The 27,928-nt window shown below is 37.6% G+C and overlaps 1 protein-coding gene across 4 annotated transcripts; it reads right to left on the reverse strand.

Moving 5' to 3' along the window:
* Nucleotides 1-447: 447 nt before the first annotated feature.
* LOC137055781 (CDP-diacylglycerol--glycerol-3-phosphate 3-phosphatidyltransferase, mitochondrial) lies at nt 448-27,766 on the reverse strand. 4 transcript variants are annotated; one of them, XR_010900065.1, is made up of 12 exons: nt 27,614-27,766; nt 23,265-23,466; nt 22,283-22,360; nt 21,697-21,793; nt 18,567-18,756; nt 18,135-18,313; nt 11,439-11,854; nt 8,631-8,706; nt 5,604-5,752; nt 4,817-4,980; nt 2,954-3,012; nt 448-1,691 (listed from the first exon to the last, which is right to left on the reverse strand). XR_010900065.1 is itself a non-coding variant. In XM_067429690.1 (11 exons), exons 1-10 carry the CDS (start codon nt 27,727-27,729, stop codon nt 4,861-4,863), a joined length of 1,623 nt encoding a protein of 540 aa, XP_067285791.1. In that variant the 5' UTR covers nt 27,730-27,766; the 3' UTR covers nt 448-1,691; nt 4,817-4,860. The 4 variants fall into 4 exon arrangements, 2 of the variants coding, with proteins under 2 accessions (XP_067285791.1, XP_067285792.1); XR_010900066.1 differs by having other exon boundaries at nt 2,954-3,656; XM_067429690.1 differs by lacking the exon at nt 2,954-3,012.
* Between the last annotated feature and the right edge of the window lie 162 nt (nt 27,767-27,928).

Raw genomic sequence — 27,928 nt, forward strand, 5'->3', positions numbered from 1 at the left:
ACGACTGGTAAATGGCCTTAAAAAGTAAAATAACATTTTAAGGAGAAGCGTTAACATAACATCTAGGGGAAATAGTAAAATAACATTTGAAGGGGAAATTAGAAAAACTTTTAGGGGAAGCGTTAAAATAACATTTGGAGGGGAACGTCACAATAACGGTCGGTTTGTTAATAAAACTTTACTGAATAACGTTTTGGGGAGGAATGTTAGAATAACTTTTGGTGGGGAACGTTAGTATAATGTTTGCAGAGGAACGTTAGAATAACATTCGGGTGAATGTTAAAATAACCTTTTGAGGAAATGCTAAAATAACCTTTGCAGGGGAACATTAGAAGAATGGTTGGTTGAGAATGTTAAAATAATATTTGGGGTGAACATTAACGCCTGGAAAAATTGGGTCAAAAATTAAGATCATGCATCTGTATTTCACATCAAATAACTCAACCATGACTGTTAAAGCTTTTTATTCTTAAAAACAATTTATACATTGACAAAAAAACACCAGTGCCATGATATAGTACAGATTGTTTTTTTTTCATTGTGCGTAGGATGACGTGGCTTTAAGGCCTCATCTTACTCAGGAAGCATCTGTCTGGAAGAGATGGAAACTGTACTGTTGAAAAGCATGCTTTTATGTTAATCGCTGCCAAACTAACACTCATGACATTTAAATTCAGTTAAGTGTCTCAAAAAAAAAAAATCATCAGGTCTGAACATGTTAGTGAGATTAACAAGGCAAACACTCTTGTTCCATGCACATTGGAACCAAAATTAAAACAACTTTGCAAACCAGCTCTCAAACTGATGTTGAAGTAATACTGCACTATTCCCTTTAAACAGTTAGTCACAATGAATACAAAGGTAGTCAAATATACTCCCATGCTTATTGTGTAAAGATTTGTGTAAACATTAAAGCCTGGTCAGGATTTGAAGCCCTCCTAAAACCTCTTCTGTAGTAATTATAAATGGAAGGTTCAGTAATCGTGTAACTAGTGGAATACTAAAATCTCTCAATACATCAATAATGAATGTTGTCCTTTTGTGTTCCACACAAGTAATAAAAGTCATACAGGTTTGGAAAATATATGAGTACGTGAGTTAATGACTTTTCATTTAAATTAATTTTAATTTAAAAAGCCTTGATGGTTTGCGCTGGTTTCAGAAAAAAGAAGATTGCGAAATATGGATATTTTTAGCTGAGGTAAAGGGTTGTGAAATGTATACGACTCAATCAGCTTCAAACTTAATGAAATCAATATTAATTAACTGCTTCTGCCATTTTCAACCAAAATTATGTATTTAAAAAAAAAGTACAACGGAAAGGAAGCAGAAATGAAACAGGTTTGTGTTAAACAGCATCTTAAGTGACAACATAAACATTTACAGAAGATTTTTTTTTAAATTAAAATATGTACATGTAAATGTACATATAAATGATGTACACATAAACGTTCATATCTGCCATGTTGCTTACAGATACATATCCATCACACCGGCAGAAAATCCTTGCTTCTGGTTTGACATGCATTTTCTCCTAACAGTGAGGTGATTAGAGCAGAATGAATGTTATTAAATATAATAGCACAGAGCTGATTAGTTGAGTGGTCATCACCACAATGCCAGTCATCTTCAAAACCATCGATATTTGCAAATGCCTCGTGTACAAATCACACATGTATTCCCACCTCCATCTGACAAAATAGGAAAAAGAACAAACAGGTTATCTTGAGGTAAAAACTGCAATAGTGACATTTATTCAAACTTTAGTAAACGAACAAATCTGATTTAAGTGTAATGTACTTGAATAATCACTAGAGGGCAGAATGAGAATTACAGAGGACACTACAGATAACCCTGCTTACTGGATTGCAAACCATAATTTGCCGTTTTATTAATATTACAGTACGTCTAATAACTTTTTATTTTGGGATATAAGAGTATTGTATTCGTAGTGACTGGAATTTGTGACTAAGTGACTAATATTTTTGTGGAAACCATCATATTTTTGTTCAGGATTCTTTAATGTTAGAAAAAGTATTGAACTAGTGATTTCTTGAAAATAAAATAAAAATCTCACTGACCCCCCAAACCTGAAACTGCCTACATAATGCTTCGGGGGGAAAAAAAAAGGTTTTTACATTGTCTAAATTATTTGAATAAGCTGCACAATTTAAAGTATAACTCATGTCAGTATAGCACAGGGTACATATTCCATTTGAGTTAATAAACATTTCTCAGGTTTAAGAGTAATGTACTTAAATAATCCTAGAGAGCTGAGTGAGAAACAGATGAAAGTTAATGATCAACTACAGATAAACCTGCTTTTTGGAACTGCAGAACATAACTTGCTATTTTATAAAATTTACATTAAGTCTAATATAAAAGTCCCAAACTAACACGCATGACATTTATATCTAATAACTTTATATTTTGACATTGAAGAGCATTGTATTTGTAGTAGCTGGAATTTTCTAAAAGGCCATTTCTCCAGAAGCGTGACTACTATCCGTTTTGAACTGATCTCATGGTCAGCCACTTACAGGAATTCTTCCTGGAAAGTGACACCACATTTCAGAGCCGATTCAGAAATAAAACAATCTCTAGAGTTCTGTAGAATGGATTTCAACATGGCCAAGAATACTAAAATAAACCCCCCTTTTTTTTATTAACACTTGAATATGGGCAACATTAAAATAAAAGAGCAACATTTTGAGCAAAAAGCTGAGAAAAATCATGTTTTTGTCAAAGACTATGTCTGGGTCAGTTTCAGAACGACGATCAAAAGATAGATGGAGTAGGTCAAGACTATCAAAACCCCTAAAGTCCTGGGTCAACATTCCTTTCAGTAACATTAGGCAGTTTTGATTAATATGCTGTTTAATATTGATGATTGTGTTATTTTACAAATTCATATGATTACATATGATATTGCATGTTTCTGCTGCTTTTTCGCCTGTGTTTTGATCAGGAGACTTGGTACTCTTTCAGAAGATGCAAAATGGCTCCCTGTACCTTATAACAGTGAAAACACAAAGCTGGACATTTCAGTCAAGAGTTAAGTGTGTCTTAAGTGTTCAGATAATATTGCCTGGACACTCATTAATAGCTCAAATTAGCATATGTCAAAATTAGCATAATTATTTAATTAAACAAACAGAAAGGAAAGATTCTGCTGTGCTTTCTGCAGATTTTGTGTGGGCTGCACACGATACATGCTAGAGGACTTTCAGCTTTGTTTGATTTTTCATATTTACTTACAGACAGCCTCATTTTGTTAATACCAAAGGCTCAAAGAGAAAATTATCTCACTTGCTAAATGTCAGGATTCAAGATAGAGCATGTTAGCAATCAAATGGAGGAAAGAGAAGGAATCATACAGCACGCAGGAAAAACAGCCGTAACGGACTCCAGATGTTAGCGACGGAGGCTCATGGAGGTCACTGCCAGTGCAGCCGAAGTCTGCTGAGCAGCCTGTGCCTGACAGCCATGGAATGGCTAGATTCATCCTGTGGTCTGGCCATGGTAGCCCTACGCTGGGCTGTGTGACGGGGATTTGGGTTGAAGGAACCACTGGAGTGACAATGTAAATTCTTAAGAACCCACTGTCTGGCAGGCCGAGGTTTTGTATATCCATCTTCGGGGAAAGTCTGACTATACTGTGCGCAAGAGAGCCAAGTCATTTGTTTGGAAGCGGAATAAAATGCTGAATGCTGTTTTTGTTTGCTTCTACCTTCATGGCATTTCATGAGTATGGCTCGTTTATGCTTCAACATAATGAAACACACACAATACCCGACACCACCAAACCAACCCTAATGGAAAATCCATCTTTAGATGGTAGCTGGTCAATAGCTGATGCCAACTAGTCCCTGCAGCTTTAAGTCAATATGAATTACCATTTGCCACACATTGTACTTCAGTAAAAATTACATATTTTTGCATATAAAACCGGATAATAAAAAAATCGGGAGGTACTTTTTCCATTGGAATTTGATTGGATTGTGAAAAGTGGGCATTGCTTATCAGAATGGTGCCAAAACAAATTTAAGTTCTGTAAATCACTCCCATAAGGTTTTATTTGTTAACTCCATTAGATTTTAATATGGCCTAACAATAAACAATACTTCCACAACATTAATCTCAGATAAATGTTCATTATAACATTTAAGACTTTTTAAATCAAAAGTTGCATCTGTTAACATTAATGCAGAAAGCTAACATGAGCAATTTTAATTTGCAAATTAAATTTTAACTAACAAAGATGCATTTGCGATGAAATATTGCGATGTAATGGAGTAGGGACTTAATTCTATGTTGATTATATGTTGAGATTAGGGCGTTGCACTCAAAACCAGAGGCAGATTTTTAAGCAGACTAAATTATTAGAGACCTAAACACACCATCAAAGAGAAGTCTGCTGTTTTCACCAGAAGGTTCAGTTATGCTATTTTGATTAAATATTACGAAAATGTTTTCTTTGGAATAACAGCCACCAATAAATCGTTCACAATGAGACAAGGAACATCAATTAAGATGGTAAATGGGGTTCATTCTGACTTTAAGGTGGTCATGACGGTTTTTGGAACGTGGTCGCTGAGAGACCAGCTAACAACCAGCCTGGTTCAACTAATAACCAGCTTGGACCAGATAATAACCAGCTTGGCCTGGTTAATAACCGGCTTCCATGTACAAAACCGCAGCTACCATCTTAAGATGGATTTTTCAGAAGAAATTACTCATGTCTGAAACTACAACTAACATTATAATATGCCTGATCTTCCACAGCAAAGGTTGAAAAGGGATTACAGCAACCGACCTGTCAGAGCCAGTGAGATATCGATCACTTCAGGCCTGGTGAACTCAGAAGAAGTTCTTGATGAGTGGAGTAACCAGTTTCACCCACAACTTTACATGGCGGTCCGGCTGATTAAATGTGGAGTTTGACACTTGTGTGGAGCTCTGGTACAACAGCTCCTGCTCCTGGACAAGACAGAAAACCAGATTTTACGTGAACCATCTTTTTGTATTTTAAATCTTACTATCTCAAGTGTTATGTCAGCTCAAGTGTTTCACTCATAAAGGTAACTGTGGAACCGTTTTAAACGATCATTTACAACCCCATCAGTAAAGATTACAGGAAACTTTTTTTTACAATCTATAAAAACTGATGGCACTCCCAATTAAGTGTTCACTATTATAGCCTGTTCCCAGTATAGATCAATGGTTACAGCTTTTCCTTTTGTATGTAATTCAGTTTGAGATATGAAGGACAATATGACTGCATTGTTCTCGGGTACAAAAAAAGCTGTAGTATTTACGGACAATCAGTTTTTAAATCAGCCTCATATGGTGCCCATCAAAGACTCAGATCAACATAAATCTACATTCAATGATATCCGGTTTAAACTGCAATAAAACAAGTCTCTTGATATGACGTTTTATGCTTATGATGTTTTATGATGTTTCCAGTAAACCCTTACAAAAATGATGAGCCAAAGAAATCAGTTATTATTACCAACAGCTATTAAAAAACATCCTGACACAAGATTTATGGGATTCATGACTTAGTACTCTTAGAAATAGTGCCGTAGAGGAAGTCCAACCTGTTGCAGTTGCATCTGGAGTTCCTCATTCTCTGTAACTATGGCGATCTGAGCCTCAAGATCCCTGTGCACGGAGCGATAGCCGAAATTTGGGGAGCCAATAAGAGTGAGGCAGGGGCGGTCTCTTCCTCCCACATAATACCAGAGACCTGTGAAGAGTGAAAAAGGAACAGAAATTGAATTTACCAGACTTGTAATGCTGATAAGTGCTTTATATATTTCTTCATTTCATTGGACAGACTGTAATTGTTTACAGAATCGGTTCTAAAAATATTACAAGTGCCCTCACTTTCACAACAGTGCATTCGGCAGATGCTTCACAGCAGCTTACCCAGTAAGATGTGAGATATTACAGTGAGATATTTCATTTTCACAGCCAACAATGCACAACTGATCTAAAAGAAAATAAAAAAATAATTGTCATAGTTGTGCTATGAATACAAACCAAATGTGTTCTATTAATAGGCTACAGGCACTGCTTGCCACTTCAAACACATGATGCCAATGACAACCACCCTGACCTGAGGTAATGTTGATGAAAGCTGAATATCAGGTAATACAACTGCCGGGAATACTATAGAATTAATTTCTGAGGACTTCCTTATGGACACATGCAACAGCAATTAGCCTTCATATGCTGCTATATCTGCTTTTAAGCTTAATTCAATTCAATTTAATTTAATTTTAAAACAAAACAAGCAAACACAATGCAAAACGGCATTTGTATCTAGATTATAAAACACTATCATACACTAGCATTCGAAAGTTTGAAAGTTTTTAAAGGGGAAATAAACTTATATTCAGGAATGATGGATGAACTGAATAAAAAATGATCAAGACTTTTACACTGTTACAAAAATATTTAAATGATAAAATGTCTACATCTCAAGAACTCCTGCTTAGGTAGTTGGTACGTGTCAAAATAACATCCACATTGATGGCAGGACCCAAGGTTTCCCAGCAGAACATTGCCCAAAGCATCACACTGCCTATAGTGCATCCATGTGTTCCCCAGGTAAGCGACACATGCACCCGGCCATCCACATGATTCATCAGACCAGGCCACCTTCTTCCATTGCGTTATGGTCCAGTTCTGATGCTCACATGCCCACTGTTGGCACTTTCGGTGGTGGACAGGGGTCAGCCCCATTTTCAACAAACTGCGTGCACTATGTATTGAACCATGACCCTGTCACCGGTTACCACTGTTCCTTCCTTGGACTACTTTTTGAAACTGACCACTGCAGACAAGGAACACCCCACAAGAGCTGCAGTTTTGGAGATGCTCTGACCCAATCGTCTACCCATCACAAATTAGCCCTTGCACAAATCCTTACGCTTGCCCATTTTTCCTGCTTCATTTTGAGGACAAAATGTTCACTTGCTGCATTATATATCCCCCCCACTAACAGGTGCCATGATGAAGAAATAATCTGTGTTATTCATCAATCTATCAGTGGTCAAATATGCCTGATTGGTGTGTATGTATACAAGATGCACCAAAGTACTGGCTGCATATTGGCTGATTTATGATCAATTTTCAACCGGCTTTATTAATTCATTGCGTGAAGGCACAGAGTTGTATAATGTATGTTGCATAATCCAATGTTATAATTAAATATATATCTGCTGCGCTGCTTTCTGTGTTTTAATGTAAAAAAAAAAAAAAAAAGCTCACTACTCTTGACTGTCATAAAGATTCATTTCCATGATTTGAAATCACAGACCAAATCCAGTCATAAAAACTTGCAGTGTTTTTCAGCCTCTGCCGCCTCAATGTGAGGACATGAATGCATATGAACCTCATCTCCAGTCACTTCATGAGCATTTGAGCATTTCATTCGACAAAATCTATCGTCATAATAAACACACAAAGAAGCTTGAAGGTCTTCACGGCAAAACATCAAAATAAAAGTATAGTTTAAAGTAATTTTGACAGAAATAATTAATGTTGTACAGTGGACTTTAGGTTCATCTCAATGTAATAATAAAACATTTATACAGTGAAGAATATGCAGTGTTATTTAACATTTGTTTACTTTATTTATGTACCTGGAAACCTGTAGTTATGTTGGCCTGTTGAATGCTAAATGGATCCATATGTAGGCTATAAGTTAATGTATTTTTATTTTATTTTAACTTTGCTGATTTAAAACATGATCTATTTTAATGACAAAACTTTAAATAAGAGGGCAAGTGGTTTTTGGTGGATGAAAAAATATAAAAATGTGGGTTGAAATAAAATGCTGCATGGAATCGACCAATCAAAATGATGCGTGAACTCAACCAAATCAGCGTGTTCAGCCATTCACCAACAGTCTCTTCCCTGAGGTGCGCAGCCAGCGTTAGAACGGCAGCTAATGTTCATCGATTCTCATTGTAGCTCTGCTGAGGGGACCTCTGCACCCTTCTGTTCCCACTTCAGCTTCACTGTTTACAAGAAATGATGGCATGACAAGGCTTTATCTAATAAGCCAGACTTCTCAACAGGAGCATGAAATTGAATTCCACTGACGCTGCTCAGATTTGTCATGCATCTATTTGTCTCCAGACATCATTTTATTCTGTCCCTTCAGGTAAGGGGCCTTTATTAAAGTGTATGAGGAGACTCAGTTAATGCCATATGAAATCATGTGTTTTTTTAAACCAAACTAATAACGACTCCATGTTACAAACACAACAGCAGGTTGAAAAATAACATTGTGGTGATCAAGTTGCTTTTGGCTGGGTTGTGCATTTGATTTGTCTTGAATAACATACTGAAACAGTAAAGCTGAAACAGCTTAACATTCAACAGCCAAAAAACGTGGCCAAAGCATACCTCTTCTTTACAGAGAAAACATCACATCTGTCTGGCAGCGTCTGTGTCCTGGAGCTGTCCAGGAAGAACTCTGACGCTATTCAATCAGAGGTGCTGGGAAACCTGCACTGTGCATTAAATTATGAGCTTTCCTGTTACACCCGAGTTTTGGGAACTGGGCTGATCCAGTTCTGTCCTAAAAAATAGTTCAGAAAATAAACACCTACCTTTAGCATGAAATGTCCAATTGGGGCGATGGTACTCATGCAAATGGACACGGCTCTGCTGACCCAGCTGACACACCTGAAATGGACGGGGTGCTGAATGTTTCACTTTTAAAACAACAAAGAACATTTATAAAAAACATTAGCATAAAAACACCACCCAAACCCTGCTAATTGAGTGCAATTTGTAGCTGCAGCTCATCTACAGAACAACATTAATAAACTGCTAAATTAAAGGGCTAGTTCACCCAAAAATGAAAATTAGCCCATTATTTACTCACCCAAGTCATCCTAGGTATATATGACATCTCTTCCAGGGGTTAATAAAGGCCTTCTAGAGCTAATCAATACCTTTGTGCAAGAAAAAAATTCATATTTAAAACTTTATAGACTAACATAACTAGCTGCCAGCGGATTGCCATACTCATTGATTTATGGGGAAACAGTAACCCTTGACGTATGCGTATTGACGAACACATAAGCGCAGAGGATAGAGCAAAACGTAGCCTCGGGGGTTACTCTTTCAGCGCAAATTGACTTTTACCTCTGCCTGCCGGAAGCTACTTATTTTAGTCTATAAAGTTTTAAATATGGATATTTCTCTCACACAATGACACCACTTCGCTTCAGAAAGTCTTTATTAACCCCGGAGCCGTGTGGAGCAGTTATATGATGGATATATGTACTTTTATAGACTTCAAAATCAATATTACCATTCCCGGACATTATAAAACTGAGAAGAGCCAGAATATTTTTAATATATGTCTAATTTTATTCATCTGAAAGAAGAATGTCAATTACACCTAGGATGACTTGAGGGCGAGCACATCATGGGGTAATTTAAATTTTTGGGTGAACTATCCCTTTAAGGGTGGGCGGAACGATGTTGGACAGCAAATTAAAATCTTTGCCCATAAACAAATTAATATATTAATATCAGTTTAGACATTACAGTGATCAAAAGTGTCAGCAAAGACATTTAAATAAATGCTGATTTTGAGGTTTAAGTTCAAAGAATTATTTAAAAAAAAAGTTAAACTAACAATATATTACACAGCACAACTGTTTTCAACATTGATGATCAAAATTAATGTTTGTTGAGCACCAAATCAGCATATCAGAATAATTTCTGAAGGATCATGTGACTCTGAAGACTGGAGTAATGCTGTATATGCAGCTTTGCCAAAGGAATAAAATACTTTTTAAATTTGATTAAAACAGAAAACAGTTATTTTAAACCATAATATCAAAATACTAATGTTTTTGATCAAATAAATACAGCTTTTTAAAAAACATAAAAACCAAAACTGTTTTGGTAACCCAGTACCTGCGTGACAGGTCAAATACAAAAAGTATGCAATTTTGTTTATTATCCAAAAAATGCATAGGTTACCTTTAAACGTTTGAGCATTGTAAGGCTGAAAAAACTAGTAGATGCTGAAATGTCTGAATGAAGAACAAGGACTCTGAGAAAATAAAGGAAATTAACATCTGAACTGTCCCTCACACACCACTGGAGACGCAAGTCTCACCTCACTATCAGCTAATCTACATCTTTCCCTGTTGACCCCCTCTCCCCCAATTCCTTCCCTCTCTCATGCTGAGATCACTGAAAATACACCCAGAATCTCTATATTACAATGTCAATCCACACGATACAGTATATGTGTTTGATATCGTTTGAAATGTCTCAGTGCGACTGGTACAAAAATCTCATCCCCACAGAAGTTAACCAAAAGATAATCAATGTTTTAAGAGTTTGGAGATATATTGTCTTAGTATGGTGGGTGTGGCTTTCAGCCATTTGGCCTTTACATCAATACAAGTCTTGATCAATGCAAATTCCCATTGTGAACTCGTGTTTACACTTGAAAGAGTTTGTGCATTTCTTTCTGGGTATTTAAGGGAATGTTGCAAAGAGCTCAGGGCTTGACACTTTAAACCGGTCAGCCCGTAATGCTGGATGTCTCAAGATAGCCAGCATTATGTAATTTTCAGAAGTCAGGTATATATTTCATTCTTTACTTCAGAGTATTTGATGTTATATATGGATTACCTTTGACTATGTAATTGGCTATATACATTTACCTGACTGTTAATAAATTGTTACACTTTGATTGATTCTGACTTGCTCTGGAATTATTCAGGTTAGGTATAATTTCAACAACGGGTTAAACGGGACAATTAAATGTGTAGTTAAACTATTAAATATAACGACCAAATAATCAATTGGCATTCTAACCTAAATTCTAAATTATGATTAAATGGAGTCAGATAACGAGGAATTGGAATAAAATCCTTTTGCCCCGCTGAAAAGGAACTGTCCTAACGCGCAGCGACCTTCACCCGCCGATCGTTAGCCTCCATTGGGACGATTTGGGTGGACTTACAGCATCACAAAATACTTCGGTTATTTTAATTTGATCATCTAGAATTAAATACTTTTTTGGCCATAAATCATACGATTATTAAAAAAATAAAAAACATGAAGTCTTATTCTGGTAAGCGTGCAAAAACAGCATCAAATAGTAATAAACATTATAAAATAGCCAATATATTATATGTCGTCAAATCAGTTGAATTCTAGTTTAATGCCCCAATTTGTGATGTTTCTGCTAGGCAACAAAAACAACCTATAGTTACATGATTACATCCTGTCCACACTGGACGTGGGCGGCATGACTTAACAAAACTAAATTGCACCTTTTATGAAAGACAGAGGAGTCTACTCTGAAGCGTTCAGCTCTTCCAACACAGGTATATACAAGACATACTGCCCAGCCCTATGGCAAACTGTAAAGAAATTCACACCTTATTGTAGAACTGTCGGGCGAGATGAACATAGGCCTCAGGAATTGCTCCTGCTACTCCTTTGGCTCCAAAAAAGCCATTAACCTCAGGGGAGGCCATGAGGATACGGTAATCTGCTGCCGCACCCAGCACCAGCTGCATGTAGGTGCGCGTCAGGTTAAAGTAACCCGATGTCAGGTAGATGATAGAATCTCCACCAGCCTCTATGAGCAGTTGTTTGGTTATTTGTTCATCCAAGTAAATGCCCAGAGGCTTCATTTGCATGAGTGGAAAGATCCAGGTGTCATTTGGCACCATCTCATCTGAGTCTGGAACCTCTGAACATTCCGCCTCAAGCATGCTCTGTCGGACACGGGCCGTGTTCACCACCTCCATGATCCGCTTCTGTGCTGATGCAGAAAACTCTGCTCTGTTACCTGTTAGACCACAAGACAGACTTCATGTGAGAACACTCAAATCTGTTGGAACACACATAAATATTGGATACAAAAGGCTGCATTCCAAAACCTAAAAATTAAGCACAGGGGCACAAAAGCTGTTCAAAAAAGGTTGCGGACAAATTTTAATGTCCATCTCAGATCCCATAATGCGCTGTGGGGAGATCAGTGAAAAAAAAGCCAAACAAAAAGGCAGAAAAAGAATGACATATGATAAGCATATTCCATCCGCTAATAACCAATACTGAGAAAAATAGATGGATAGTTACATTTTATTATTTTATCTGACATTTGTGTGTACTATCTATAGAAAGTATATTATACTGCAATAAAAGCAATAAAATAAAAAAGCAATAAAACTATAAAGCAATAAAAAAACAGTAATATGAAATCTATTTGTAATGTTTAAAAACGTAATTTATTTCATTCAGTTTCAGCATCATTACTACAGTCTTCAGTTTGATATGATCCTTCAGAAATCATTCTAATATGCTGATTTGCTAGCCTAGAAATCTAGACGCACCCTAGCGGCAGCAATCACATCGTGTATAGAGTCGGCGGGAGGGGCCATAATGACGACGGCCGAGTTGCGTTTGCGTGCTTCTAGTAAACACAGAAACTGGCGAACGGCGGTCTTTCGAATCAGCTTTGACTGCGACTCTGGAAGACTTGGAGTTAAGCTTTCCTCTGAGAAAAGATTAAAGAACGGCACTGAAGTCATTCTTAAAAAGGGAAGATGTGTTCGGAGTTTTGCCGACCGGATACGGCGAATGTTTAATCTATCAACAAGCTCCGTTTCACCTTCGTTGCTCTAGTTGGTGTAGCGCTATCCTATCGTGTGCAGAGGGAGTTTGAAAGACAACGGTTTATCCCGCCCCTCGGATTGAGCCCTGTCTATGGTGAGTTTCCAGACCAAACATCTTGATGTGGGTCTGGCTTGTCAGGCTACTGCTCAAGAAACATTTCTTATTATACCAACACTGAATACAGTTCTGCTGCTTAATATTTTTGTGGAATCCTTAATATTTTTTATTCTTTGATTAATATAAAAATCAAAACAAAATTATTCATTTGAAATGGTAATATTTTGTAACATTATAAATGTCAATTACTAAAAAATTAAAAATAATAATACAGACCCCAAAATTTTGAAAGGTGACAAATATCCCTGTGCTAGCTTATCAACAAGCTATTGTAAAAGCAATTTTGAGTCTCTCAGATGCTTTGCATGAGAAGTTTCTGCCTATGCAGAGCATTCCAAATAAGAAGTTCTATTTCAGTGATTACAGAAGAATAACACACAAGGTTTTGGAAAGGAGTCTTAAAATGTCAATCAAGTCAAAATACCTAGAAGCCAAGATAAACAGAATGATTCTCATAAACTGATCTTAACAGTGTTTACATTCACACTCATTTGAACAGGTATGCATGTAAAAACGACACGTAATTTTCCAATCCAATCCATTATTTCAGGTATTTGTTCATGCGAGATCCTGCAAATGCATGATCAAAACCTCAGAGACGCGGGTCAATAACTGCTGACCGTCTGGAAAGGCGCTCTGTCAAACCCTGGCGCCTCTGCTAGACATAATGTGCCACGGTGAGTCATAGCAAGAGAGATAATCTGTAAATAATGAATTAGCTTCAGTGCAGAACGATGAATGTTGGTAATGTATGGCAGAAGTGTGCTTATTTGGTTAACAGGGAGAATGTGCAGCAAGGACACTGAGTATTCTGTTTGTTAAATGCAGAGAACAAGAAATATGTGTGGCTGTCAGAAAACAAATAAACGGCTCTTTGAAGCAGGATACAGGGGCTTTCCCCACAGATGCAAAGCCAGCCACCCCAAGCCTCCAGGCCTCAGTGGTCCAAATACATCCAGTTAACAGGACCACGAAGTTCAGCGGCTCTTACCGACAGACTGTGGGATCCAGTTACTGGAGATAAAGGGGCAGGACTGACTGCCGACTCAGCGGATAAGCTTCTCAATGGACCAGCGCTCCAGGAAAGGCTCCCATATACTAACAGCGAGGTTCTTTTTCATTCTTCACTAAAGGTTTGAAATGCCTTTACAGCTGTATACTGTTCGCGAACATCCAGGCGCCACCAAAGTTGTTAAGAAGGGTTGTAAAAAAATATGTAAAAATGTGTAAAAATCTCTCAATAACAAAATAAACAACCAAAACGACAGGGGTGAGAAAACAGCAGTTAAGAAAGCATCTGATCATATTTATGTGGATATGTTTGCACAAGCTCTGAAACTCCAGTCAAGTCACGTCATACATTGCTTTAAAGCAAGCAGCTTCACATTATTTAACATGTAAAAAAATTGTGTCAGTCTCACTTTCAATTAAAAGTTGACGAATAATTTATGAAATTACATCACATATTGGTTCTTCGATTTCACTTGAACTATATCGTGGACCTTTACTCATACTTTCAAATATTCTACTGTCGTCTTGTCAGTCAGGTCTTAACTCTCTGATGAATGAAATCCGTTTCCTGCTGCTGGTTTGTGCTGCGACTCTCGTTCTAGTACTATTAAAAAAAAAGAAATCTAAAAGACAGTGGGGACGGTGCCGCAGTAGGCAAGTGATAGAAGCTTCTTTGATTGCAATTGCGAGTGAAGCTCTGTTGCAGTACGCAGCTGGCTTGCACTTGCGTATCGGTAACAAACACAAACACGGGCAGAGAGGTCCACGCTCAGAAATATGCGAGAATGCGTTTCCTGCACACACAGCTCACAGCGCTGTTTGTGATATTTGTAATATTTCAAATTATTATTATTATTTCCCACGTTATAAGAATGGAGCTTAGGTTAAAGTCCTCATGAAATCAAAATCAATCTTATTTACTTTGTTAGCGCACATTACAGGTCTTAAGGTGACAAATTAATCCGTGCAAGTTAATACAAAAAAATAGTTTGCCGTTGTAATCTTTAATGAAAATCTTTAAAGTTACTTCCGGTCTGGAACCGGCCTTCCGACGGCAGTTTGACGGCTTGTGTTTTAAAATGCGTAACCACTCCCTTCCAGCCGTTCATCTGCTATGAGCGAGCGATGGAGAGGAGAAACGCTGAGGTAAAACCCTGCCCTCTGTTTAATATTCCATTTCACTTTGAAATACGTCACAGCACTGAAGAAACTCACTTGCTACTTCCAGTTCACTGGGACTTTAAAATTCTGCTCAATACGAGTTGTAATTGTATCGATACAATATCGCAATACTATGCTGTATCGATTTTTTCCCCACAACTACTAAACATTAAGGGCAGTAGGTAGACATACAGGATTTAAACTTTGTCGTCCGGAGACCCAAGTTCGGTTTGAAGAGGAGAAACAACTTGCCAAGCACAATGTTCTCTCACCATTTCTGATTTCTAACGGACTTACTCGAAATCTTGAGGCTGTCAGAGCAAAAACTAAAGCTGATGGTCTTTGTATGTTTTTCCACCATCTCCTTTTCATTTGTAAATTTCGCAAGCTAATTTTTGTCCATTAGATCAAAAGACCTAACCCCCCACACATTTACCCGTCTATAGACCCTAACCTCAAAGAAATCAGGAAAGAAGTGGTCGAAAGGGGACTAAAAAGACTAATTAAAACATCAGGTGTGAACAGATATGGGTCTGTCAACTCGTGATCCGATTGACCAAAACGCATCTTAAAGGGTTAGTTCACCCAAAAATGAAATTTATGTCATTAATGACTTACCCTAATGTCGTTCCACACCTGTAAGACCTCCGTTCATCTTCGGAACACAGTCTAAGATATATTATATTTAGTCCGAGAGCTTGTTCCTCCATTGAATGTATGTATGGTATACTGTCCATTTCCGGAAAGGTAATAAAAACATCATCAGAGTAGTCCATATGTGACATCAGTTGGTTAATTAGAATCTCTAGAAGCATCGAAAATACATTTTGTATTTTCTTCCGGGTTTGTTTTCAATCCTCAAATAAAGATTTGAACGGTTATGAATCAGCATATCGATTCTGAATTCGGATTACCAATGTCACGTGATTTAAGCAGTTTGGCGCACGATCTGAATCATGAAGCTGGCGACTTCCAGCGACAGTGACAGAATATGAGCGTGTCAAGCGACGTGAGACGTGACAAAAGTGCAGAAATTTCAACTTTATGCAAATGAGAAGCGATTTTCGCGAGCGACAACCAATAGGAGTGAAGTCAGTGGAGTGGAGTGCACGTGATCCGTCTGCTGTACTGCTAATGCGGTGTCATGTCACGGAGGAGTTGTTGATTTTAGCTGTTAGCCATTCCCCTGTTCTTTACAATATGTCTCTCTGTACATACAGAGACACATTTTAAAAAATGATGCGTGGAAAAACGTGTCTGGGATTGTGGGGATATAAACTTAATGTGTTCCGCAAAACACTAGTAATAAAAATTTTACTATTTAATGACGTTTATATGCAACCCGTAGCGGGAACGCCCACTAGCGACATGAATCTCTGGCGCTGGCAACATGTAGTGACAAAATCGCTGACGGAGTGAACAGGACTTTAGTCTTTGATTATTCACACTGTGTGATTGTCACTCGCGCGCACGAGCACCGATTTGTTTATGATTTTGGGCATTTTTCTGCGATTTCGCAAAACCTGTCGGCGAGTCAAAATCAGGGCTAAAATCAGGCAGTGTGAACTCGACTTAATTATTGACCGAATAAGGAATACTCAGTGAAATCCCCTCTCAACGAAATCAACCCTCTCATATTATGACATTGAAAGTAGCTTCTGTTTTAAATCGGTCAATTTCTTTAAAAAGCACTTTCCTTTGTAGGTAAGCAGCATTTCCTCAATCGCGTGCACACTGTTGTCAGGTCACCCACAAGCTGCATAAAGAAGTATCGGCCTGACTGAAGCGTATGTGCTTTGTAGTCTTCACCACACTCTGATATTGGCGTCCTTTTACCGTCACACTTCACTATTCTCGCTGTTTGCTATCAGTCCATTGTTTCCCGTTGACCTCATTGTCTTGACGGACTGTAGCCAGGTCCAAATAGCTCCTTCCCGAACCCATCATCCTCCTGCATCTCTCCTTTCCTACCCTCCCAGCTCGGATCACTTACCACCAGCAAGGTGACATCATTGCACTATTTCTGGGATCTGTGACAAACTGTGGCCCCGCTCCGCCACAATTATGTCATCGAACGGCGCTGGGTTACGGATATGGACTGAAGCTGAATGGGCATAATCACTCATTCACTCGTTTCGCGCTCCTCACAGAGCCAGGGGACCGTAAAACACACCGAGTCATGGCTGAAGAGCATCACAGAGACTTGGGGCTAGCAAGCAGACTTTGAGCTTCCTGTTACTCAACATGTTACCACAATGCCGGTGTTACAAGGAAATGAGTGACTTACCATCATAACCTCTGATTCATAAGGCATGTCAGAAGTGTCTCTCATTTCTCTTATCAGTAATACTTTCATAGGCAGAAAAATGCTGATGAAGTTGCTCAATCACTTGCACGTAAAAAGTCAAGCTGCAACTAAACAAGGATGTTCATAATGAATAATAGATACTCATAACACACAGTCCATTTAACCAAGTGATATACTGTGTAGCACCATGCCTTGCATGCTTAAATTAAGCCAATGATGTCATTTTTAACACATTATATGCAAACAAGCATTTACAAGAAAATTAGGTAGGCAGGAAAAATAATTCCTAATCCAGTTTTTTCTGATAAATGAAAGAATATTCATACTGCCAAGATCAATAACCTTTTTTTTTTTTTTACATATATTAATATTCCTATTAAATCTCCAGTTAACAGGACCGATGACAATGCATCTGCAAACAAAATATTCATATAATATATATTTTATAATATACAGTACATCATATGAATATCTCTCCAGTTAACTGTTCAAAGGCATTAAATTTGCATATTGGCAGCAGTAATTCTTCATTACCAGGCATATATCTTCATACGTGAGGTGTAAACAAGTGCACTTTTCATCCAAATTAGGTGTCTGGGTTAGAGCAATGCTATATAGTTTCACTAAAGTAGGCCAGATAGCTGTATCCGCCACAATCTATCACTCAGAATTGGCCTTCAGGCCAGAAAGTTGTGTAAATTGTGTTTGACATTTTGTGAATGACTTGTCTTTTACCTAATTTGCATAATGACTCAGAAGCATTCAAATTAACGCTAAGGAACTCTCAGTGAACTTTCTCTTTGTCTTAAGGAAGTAGCATGTTTTAAACAGGTCCCTCTCTTTGAACAGTACTTGCCTTTGTAGGGATGCACCATTCCCTCCATCATGTGCACAGTGTTGTCAGGCTGGAGCTGCAGTGACACGTCGCCCACGGCTCCCACAAGTTCAGAAAAAAAATCTGCCAGCTCCCCGCAGTCCTCCAGAAGTACATAACGATCCTGACGATTTGTGAAGTAGGAGTCGCTCAGATTGGCCCTGAATGAGATGACGTCACACTCAGAGCGGGCAACAAATATACCCTCTTCCTCAGAGCTACATACAGTCTACTAACAAACCTTAAACCATGAAATGCAAAAGGCAAAAAGCTGTGGGAATATTTTGTCTGAGAGAAATGTTGGTATTTACATTGCAAGCATATTTTAGTTAACCAGCCATGACATATCAAAATCTGCATGTGTAGTACATGTGTAGTATCCACTTTTGGAGTGATATATGCGTGCGTACACACCCACTAATGATAAGACTGTTGTCAAAAAGGTATGCCTTGATGTGCTGCACTCCGATGGTTTCATTGAAGCGTTCGGGCACAAGAAGACGCAACAGCCCACGCAAGTCAGGCGTGTGGTACAGGGACACTCTCATCTGATCGGGGAATCGCTGGAGCAGCGGCAGTAACATTGTGCGGGAATTGTGCTTGCCTGTAGATGCAAAAATAACAACAAACAGGGAAATTATAAGCAATGAATCAGTGCATACACTGAAGTTTTAGATACACTAAAGGGACATTCACACTGAAAATTTACTGCTGGAGGTCACTGTCGTCATGATAACACTGATTGGCTTATAACTAGAATGTTATATTGCAAACATTTTTTGAATTCCATGATAAGATTTTTTTTTTTTTTGCCAATACCGATATCTGTCACTCTCTCATTTTAACTTTTGTCATTTAAATTGATTTAACAGGCCATCATAAAATATATAAATGCATAAGAACAAATATGCATATGAAATAAACAGTGCTTTTCACGTAGGTCTAACGGTAGTTTTCAAGCATAGAATTAAAGCAATCGAATCTAAAATATATCCATCATTAAATTAAATATACATTAATAGTTATTAAAAGATACAAAAGTTACTTAGTAAACGTTTGTCTTTTGTTTGTTTGATTAACATTAAAACATAGCGCGGCAGTGATATTAGGCTGCTGTCACTTTAAGAGCAGCATGGCTCCAATACTGGTACAAAAGTGTTTATTTCACAACTGTTTAAGCAAATTTATGACATAACTGACAATATTTACAGGATACTTGTCAAGATGGGCATTCTGAGATGATTTTGTGGGAATTAAAAGAAGAGAGAGAACTTAATTGAGTATTTGCGTGCTGAAACGTTTTAGATGTGACAGAAATGACTGTCATTTACAACGACTCAAACAATCAATGAAAAACCATGGAAACAAACTGAAAACCAGGAAACAAATAAACAATATGACAAACTCTCCCAAAACCAGAACAAACTCTGATTACCTGTTACACAAGTCAGTCAGTGGCAGTTCCTAGTCCCTACATTAGTGACTATACTGAATTATGGTGCCAAAGACCATAGACTACAAAAAGTTACAAAATATTCTTTTGAATTTTCTAATCAAAGCCGCAGAACTTTTTTCAACATTGATAATAGTAAAAAAAAAAAAAAAAATCCTTGACCTCTTAGTGCACTCCTATTGGTAGACGCCACTGTTTATTTGCATATATCATACGCATAGCCAATGGCTGCTGTCGCTCAGGCCAGAAAACGCTTACATGCATTCAAGAAAAGAAGAATAACTTTAGGACTCTCTAAGAGAGCATGTCCTTTTTATTCTCATGATAAAGAGTTGTTCTCATGAGATCAAGTAGAACCCTAAACCATACAAATGAAGGTAAACGCTGCAATATGATGCCTTATTTACAATGAAATATTAGATTATGAATTCTTATAACATCCTTGGGTCAGTTCAACAGCACATTGAAAGCAGTCAATGGAATGACTAACAGTTTCTTTTAAGTAGTTTGTGAGGTAAAAGAAGGGGGGAAAAAACAGGGTGGAGGTCTGAACAAGTAACACACAATTACTAAAGCTGGAAACCCTCCAAAATTACACCCATGCTGTTATACCAGAATAGACACGGCATACACATGTCAGTCAGTGTTCACAGAGGGAAATGAACATTATCAGGGGTTTTCCTGTATGCATAATTTCTTCCTGATACTTTCATAGGAATGTGATTGAAAAGATCAAGTTATGGCTTTTTAAAGTTCAAAAGGAAATAAAAGAACAATAAAGAGGGAAGCTCACAAACAAGTGAGTGAATGTGAGGTTATGTTCACAGTGTACAAATCTCATTTGATTTTCAGTCTCTCAAATCTCTGACATTTAGAGATGTCAGAAGAGATAGACTCAGATCCATATGTACAGTGTAGTCAATATACATATAGTAATGGCTTCATAACATGAAATTAAGTGAGGTGACATGAAGGCCAAACTCCGAATTTGCGCACACATTTTAGGAGCCGTGAGTAGTGACCAAACACACACACACAGAGCAATGGGCAGCCATTTACTGTGGCACCTGGGGAGCGATTGGGGGTTAGGTGCCTCCGTCATTTCCTGCAGGTATTGAGAATTGAACCTGCAACCTTTGGGTTACAAGTCAGACCTTCTAACCATTAAGCTACAACTAATGTGTCTTATAGCATATACAGTAAAATCACTCACACTTTTTCACAATTTATTACGCGATCTTAAATGAGTGAAATGAATACTACATATCAAAGTTATCTGGACTGTGTTGGATCAGAAACTCAAATGTTTTTACTTTTCAGCCTACAATAACTCCAAGGATTTAGGTTGGATACGGGAGCTGCTGTCTTTCCGAACAAAGCCGAGTGCGTGCGTGTGTGCGTACGAGACAGTAGACCCTTTTACACATACTGTCTTTACTGGTAAATTACCATTAAGAGGGTATGTATGAGCAGGACCCTTTCAAAAAATACCTGTAAATCGGTTCTTGCAATTTACCAGTATGAGAAAACCTAACATTACCAGTGTGTGTGAACAAAGACTTAAGCTTACCGGTATGAGGATATTTTTTGCTTTGGGCCAATGATAAAGCTCTGTTGGAGCGGTTTACGGTAAGTTCCAGTGCTTTTAACTGTTTTGTGTATAAACATGTGCTAGACAGATGTCTAACCATTGCTGCATTTTCCATTCATCAGCACTGCGGCTCTACAATTATTGCGTACTATAGTAACTGCAATACTATAGTAAATATTATGCGTTTTTGGTTTTTAAGAGCAAAACCATGTCCCCTTGTGCCTGTCACAATGAAACTAAAGTGCTTCTCCAGTTTGATCAATAAAACGGCTGAGCATTTAAAGGTAATTTCCGAAGATTGACATCACCTGAGTTTACCTGTATTTTGGCACTGACGTGTGAATGATACCTTGTTAAACTCGGTAAAAAGATGGAACGCCATTGCTTGTGTGAACAGCACGTGTGTATTCACTGGGAAAGTAGCTCTGGTAATTTTATGGTAATTGAATGGGATTGCTGTGTGAAAGGGGCCAGTGTGTGAAAGAGAGACAGAAACAGACCTCTTGAGCCTCTGGTATAATCCAACAGAAAAGACACTTTGAGATCAGGTGCATGTTCTTCCTGTGAGCGCTCTAATGCGTCTTCCATGCAATCAACCTTAAAATAAAATAAAAATGTGAGTCACTAAAGAGTAGCCTCTAATTATCAAATCCATGTTATGACTTTTTAACCATATACTAGAGTTAAGCAATACTTTTCTTTTTGATTCTGTTTCTTTTACAGGAACCTTATGGCTTGTCTGGCTGGTTTTGCATGTTGATTTAAACAAGGAAATGTTACCTTACTGTACACTGATATGGTAGTTAAGTTACATTTGTATACTAAGATTTAGCAAACAACACCAGATCAAATTCTGTTAATAACATACAATTCTGTGAGATCAATTACAGATATTGGTTGTGACAAGAGCTACTGATCATACCTGATCTTTTTGTTTAACAAATGAGTTATTCTCAAGCTTACGGGGTTAAAACAGAAGATGAGATATGCTACGCCGAGCAGCTTCCTCTTATGTAAAACTCTTAATGAACAAAGACAGGCTTTTTCTTCTCAGTGACAGTAAAAGTGTGCAGACAGGTTACATACCAGGTCTTGCTCCAGTGGTCCTGTACCTAGGTACAGTGATGCCATCACCACACGACTTTTGGCTGTCTTGATACGAGCCTGGGCAAGCAGAACAAACTGAATGAGACAAAGCTTTTTTAAGAGCTATTCACATTATTTTTAACATAAGAGCAGGCACGGCCATTCTAACTTGAATGTCAAGGCTTTTGTTCTCAATCGCTTCTGCTTATTTTAGCTGTACAAAGATTGTCTGTTATGCTGCTTGATACTGCACACGGTTACATATGACATTATTTTAATTAAGTATCATAATCATAAACACTAGTTTATAGAGCAATTTCTTTTATAACATTTACAGTATTTTGTTATTCAAGCTACATAGCATTACATAAATAAGTCTCTACGGCACGCACTCACAGAAAATAGCACACTTTTGCATAAATATAAAAACGTTTAATATAGTAACTAAGAAACTTGATAAACTAACTGGACAATAAAAACTATTATCTACATAAACATAACTAGGCAATCAAAAAATGTAACAAAAAAAAATCTATTTTTGATCTTACATTTATTTAAATATTTGTAGTGGTATCAGTGATTTTATGGTAAGATCAAAGTTATTTAACATAATTCCACAAATAAGTTACAACAATTAAACTATACAAGATCTTTCATAATTTTATTTGATAAAACTTTCTATAAATATTTTTAAAAAATAACTAATTGCAAGAGATACATTATGAGGTATAGAATGGGCAATGGCACAGAACCAACTGTTTGGTTAAATAAAACGTTATCTCATGAGTATCATCCACACTAAATTTTACAATGATATGATATAAATAAGACTATAAACAGAAAGGTACTAATTGGAGTGGAGTGAGAGACCTTCATTTATATAGCTTTTTTACAACCATATAATCATATTTACTGATGATATGGTTCTTTGAAGGTACAATTGCTTGGCCTTCATCCAGCATGCACACACACACACACACACCTTCATAGCTTGATAAAACTCATCAGGTGAGTGAAGGATGTGTATGTGTCCTCCAGGGACCCTGAAAGCAGGTACATGATCAGCCATCCAGTGGAAGCGAGACTGGAGGCCCTCAGCACCAGTGAAGCCTGGAGGTCTGGAGGAGGCCAGGGGGGCTGAGTCCGCTTCTGCCAGGAGAGGGGCCAAGAGCAGCACAGCGGACCTGCAGGATGACAGGAAGTATGAGAGAAATAAAGAGCGGAGAAACCTTTTAATCAGAACCCAAGAATGAGGCTTGCAGAACTCTTCAACTGTACACAATGCATTGCAGTGTTTCAGTTTACAGGATTAGTTAATAATGTACAATCTGGTGGCTGTACAGTGATACTGAACTCCATGTTTGGTTTCCTGTTGGCTCCCAAACAACATTTTCCAGCAAAAGTGTGTGAATAAACTGCCCACAGGGAGTTACAATACACTACTATTCAAAGGTTTGGGGTCAGTAAGACTTCTCACGCTCACAGCACTTATTTGGTCAAAAATACCGTAAAACGGCAATATTGTCTTATATTATTACAATTTCAAAACATTTAAAAAAAAATTAAAATAACTGTTAGTTAGAAATACTTGAGGAAATGTATGTTATGGAACATTTGACTTTCTCTCTGAGACATGCCTAAAAGAAATGTGAAGCATACTGGGAAAAACTGATATTTTATCTGAATACAAATTGAGATAGATATGCCTTTGTTTATTTATTTCCATTTTCTTTTATTTAACCCCTTTTCTTTTTATTTTCTGTTTTACATGATGTTGAGCACTTTAAACTATAAATGATTGTGAGCCTGATGTCCCTTGGTCTCGCTGTCTGATTCTCATTTACCTTTTTTTTCTCTTGTAAAAAAAAAGGGGGGGGGGGAATAAAGTATTTTAAAAAAGTGTAAAAAAAAACATTTATTCCTGTGAAGGCAACCACTGTTTCTTTTTTGTTTGTTTTTGAAAGCTGTATTTATTTGATCAAAAACAGTAAAAGTGTGATATGATTTAAAATAACTGTTTTCTGTTTTAATGTTGTATTTTTACATCATTACGTCAGTCTTCAGTCTCACATGATCCTTCAGAAATTTTAAAATGCTGATTAGGTGTTTAAGGAAAAAAATCTTATTGACAATATTGAAAAAAGGGGTGATGAAATTGAGAAATCAACTTTCCCTTGAGCTTTTGATATATAAAAGGTCATGGATGGTAATATAAGAATATCCTGTAAGTTTCAGAGCTGAAAACTTCCTTATTAGTCAAAGAAAAGCTTTTATAGGCACCAGACCCAGAAAACGAGGCTCTCAAACCGAAGACGTATTAGAAGAGGGAAACACCGCCTCTACAGATAATTGTGTTCTCCTGCTTCTGTAGCCCCGCCCACCGACTCGTGGAGCTAAACGGGCAATAAACACACAGAAGATAGTGAGACAATCGTTTGTAAACAAGACACAGGTCAACACTTTTAATCTCAATATCTGCAAATCCAGTGCTGTGCATTCTATATTGGAAACGACAGGAAAGTGCAGCACACTTATGTGAGTAAAACATGTTTTTTATATGCAATAGTATTGCATTGTTACACATTATACTGATTATGTGTACATGACATGCCTAACAGAGCATACCAGCATGCTGTCACAGGCTGGAGAATCCACCGATCGGGTGGGTCAAGTAATAAAAAAATAAAAAAATCATGGGTGGATGAGAGCTAAATCATTGTGTTTGTTTGATAAATGACTTTTGAGACAGAGCCCCGTCAGAGAATTATCCCGGCTGCTTTCAAAACAATCCCTCCTTCATGTGAACTGACCATAGACAGTAAAAGAAATGGACAGAGCGTTCCCATAGACTTCAACGGCGGAAAGTGAGGTCAGTAAGAAGCACTCACTTCCTGATGGCGGAGCGAACTGCGCAGGCTCAGACTGAGCTTGATGATGTAGATGGGACGTGAGCAACCTGTCTGACAGTTGTAGGCCTTCTAGTAGTTGTGGAAAGTGAAATCTGAATCACGTTGTTTAAATCTTTGTCCAGTTGCTTTTGGTTCACTATGGGCTTCTCCCCAATCTTCTCCCTTGACTTTATAAGACTTTATGTCTCCACGTCCCCCCGACTGTCTCATAGACAGTAAAAGATTGCTTCTGCGCGTCGCCTCCTGTCTATACGGTAATTTCTCAACTGTGCGACAGAGTCGCGTTGGTTATGACGCAATCGTTAGCCTATTTTTACAAAAACAGCTTCTGCGGGGCAAGAATGTAAGATACAACGTAATGGAGCCTTTTATACATTGTCGTGTTTCTTTACAAATAAACAATGGACAAATGAAGTCTTTAAATGCCTCAGATGCAAAGTTATTCACTGTCAAAGTGACTCAAAAATGAATGGGAGTCAATGGGATGCTAACAGCAGGTGATGGCTTGGTTAGCAATGGCTGCCCCTATGGGTGGAACGCTTTCCGAGCGCTAGATTACCCCCTTGGAACTGGCAGGGGAGCAGAAACTCATTAAATATGCAAATCTTATCCAATCATAGCTGTGAGCGTTTACTTCTAAGTCTTCAGTGCAGCACGCTCATCAAAACCGAGTATTTTGGAGAGTCTGAAAAACAAGTGTAGAAAAAAGCCTACTAGTTATGATTTTGAATGTAAAAACCATGTGTACATCATATGATGACCTCAGACAGCAGTATATTTTTTTAAAGCCCGTTCATGACACCTTTAAATATTTTTTGCAGAATTTTTAATTAATAGAAAATACAAAAACAGCATTCATTTTGAATAGATTTTGAGAAGCTGTCACATTTGATCAATTTAATGTGCCCATGCTAAATAAAAGCTTTTTTTTTTTTACTGAACCCAAACTTTTGTACAGTAACATTTTCAGCTATTTTTGCAAATTAAAAGATACATTATTTTATAGTACTTTTTTGCCTTGTTATTTGGATTTTAAAAAAGTAATACTAACACATTCATATAATGATACTTCTTGTGAAAAGATTGACAAGGCAATTACAAATCTGAAAAGAAAAAACAATCGTATTAAACTGTAATAATAAATAGCAAATAGAAGTTTCATTAGCACATGCAGATACACCAAAAAAAAAAGCGGTGAAAGCTATGACTATGCAATATCTGTTATATTAAAAACAATAATTAAACCAACAGCGCTCTTTTTCTAAAAACTTGATTTCAAACTACTCTGTCAGGAGGACAGAGCCCTAAATCCAGTTCCAAATGCAACAGTGTTCAGAAGACACAAAGGCAGTATTATGGTCTGTATGACACAGCATGAAGTCTCAAACTGCAACCCTTCACTCAGATCTACTGCCAAACACCAAGGTCACGTGGAGTTCTCTAAGAGCCAGACGGTGCTTTTCTTCACAGAACCCAGAGTCTCACCGCATATTACAGTAGATCTCACATAACTCCTGAGAAAACAAAATGAAAAGAGGCGCCTCTGAGAGCGCCGTGACCCTGCGGAGACGGAGCGTAAAACAATGTGAAGGTCAATCGTGAGTGAGATTGTGAATGTACACAAATTAACTATTTGTCTCTCATATGCATCAACCTTCCTTAAAAAACAAGACCCACATTTCAAAACCCTCATAGATCTGCCCTAGAAATTCAAGAAAAGGCCTTTAATACTATCAGGCTGAAAAGTGATTCGATTAAGGTCTCCTTTACAGAAGAATGCAAGCAGTAAATGGCTGCTTTTTTGAACCAGTCCTTTTAAGCTCTTGAATTAACCTCTTTTACTGAAATGCACGTCTGATAACAGGCAGTTTAACAAGAATATCTGATCTGATCAACAGATATTCTCTAAAACGTCCATATTTGCATTAATTTAGCATTTAATATTATGAATTTGACAACTGTCGACTTTATGTGATCCTTGGTATATTTGGTAAGGGGCTAACTATCATCACACAAACCAGTGTACAGTTTGACAGCTCATTAAAGTATTAGTTAACCCACAAATTCTTCTGTGGAACACAAAATAATATGTTATGGAAACTTTAAGGAGTTAGCATTCACTGACTTCCTTTTATTTTTTGTGTGTGAACTATACATTGAAAACAGGACATACTGGTAGTCCCTGGAAATAAACTAACGACCAATGGCAAAGCAAATTCAGCAACCATCTTTATTATTCTAAAGTTTACAGCTCATATTTTCAAAATCATATTGATAACTGTAGCTTTACACATGAATGTAAGATCTCTCCCGTACACAACCACAAGAAGCTAACGTTAGCCAAACACACACGCCTATTTAACATCACGCGATTTCTATCGACTGTCTTTATGTAATGCATAGTACGATCGTTATCTTTTACCCTCTCCTCCGATCATGTGTCCTGAAAAAGCGGTCTGTTATCCTCGTGAAAACCCAGGAGAATGCAGGAGTATATGCAGAGAACACAAGTCTTTTCCATGTCATGGGCGCCGCCATGTTTTCACAGGATTTTGAATGTCGAAACTTTATTTAAACACACAACTTGGCGCGACAAACCAAAAGCTTGAAGTGTTAACACGATAGGTTGGCTTATTATAACAAGAGGACTTTCAGTGTTGACAATGTATGATTCGCCATGTGCCATTGCTGGTCTCATATCTTTTATACGTTTTATCAGGGGGGAAAAAATACCACA

Source organism: Pseudorasbora parva, chromosome 21 (genome assembly GCF_024679245.1).
Source record: "Pseudorasbora parva isolate DD20220531a chromosome 21, ASM2467924v1, whole genome shotgun sequence".
Taxonomy (NCBI): domain Eukaryota; kingdom Metazoa; phylum Chordata; class Actinopteri; order Cypriniformes; family Gobionidae; genus Pseudorasbora; species Pseudorasbora parva.

Excerpts from the sequence above, each read along its gene's own strand:
- LOC137055781 (XM_067429690.1), bottom strand. The coding sequence starts at position 27,729 with ATGGCGGCGCCCATGACATGGAAAAGACTTGTGTTCTCTGCATATACT. Across the intron at positions 18,314-18,566 it reads AACAGTCTTATCATTAGTGG|GGCCAATCTGAGCGACTCCT; the intron begins GTGTGTACGCAC and ends CATCTCATTCAG. Across the intron at positions 5,753-8,630 it reads TTGGACATTTCATGCTAAAG|GTCTCTGGTATTATGTGGGA; the intron begins GTAGGTGTTTAT and ends CACTCTTCACAG.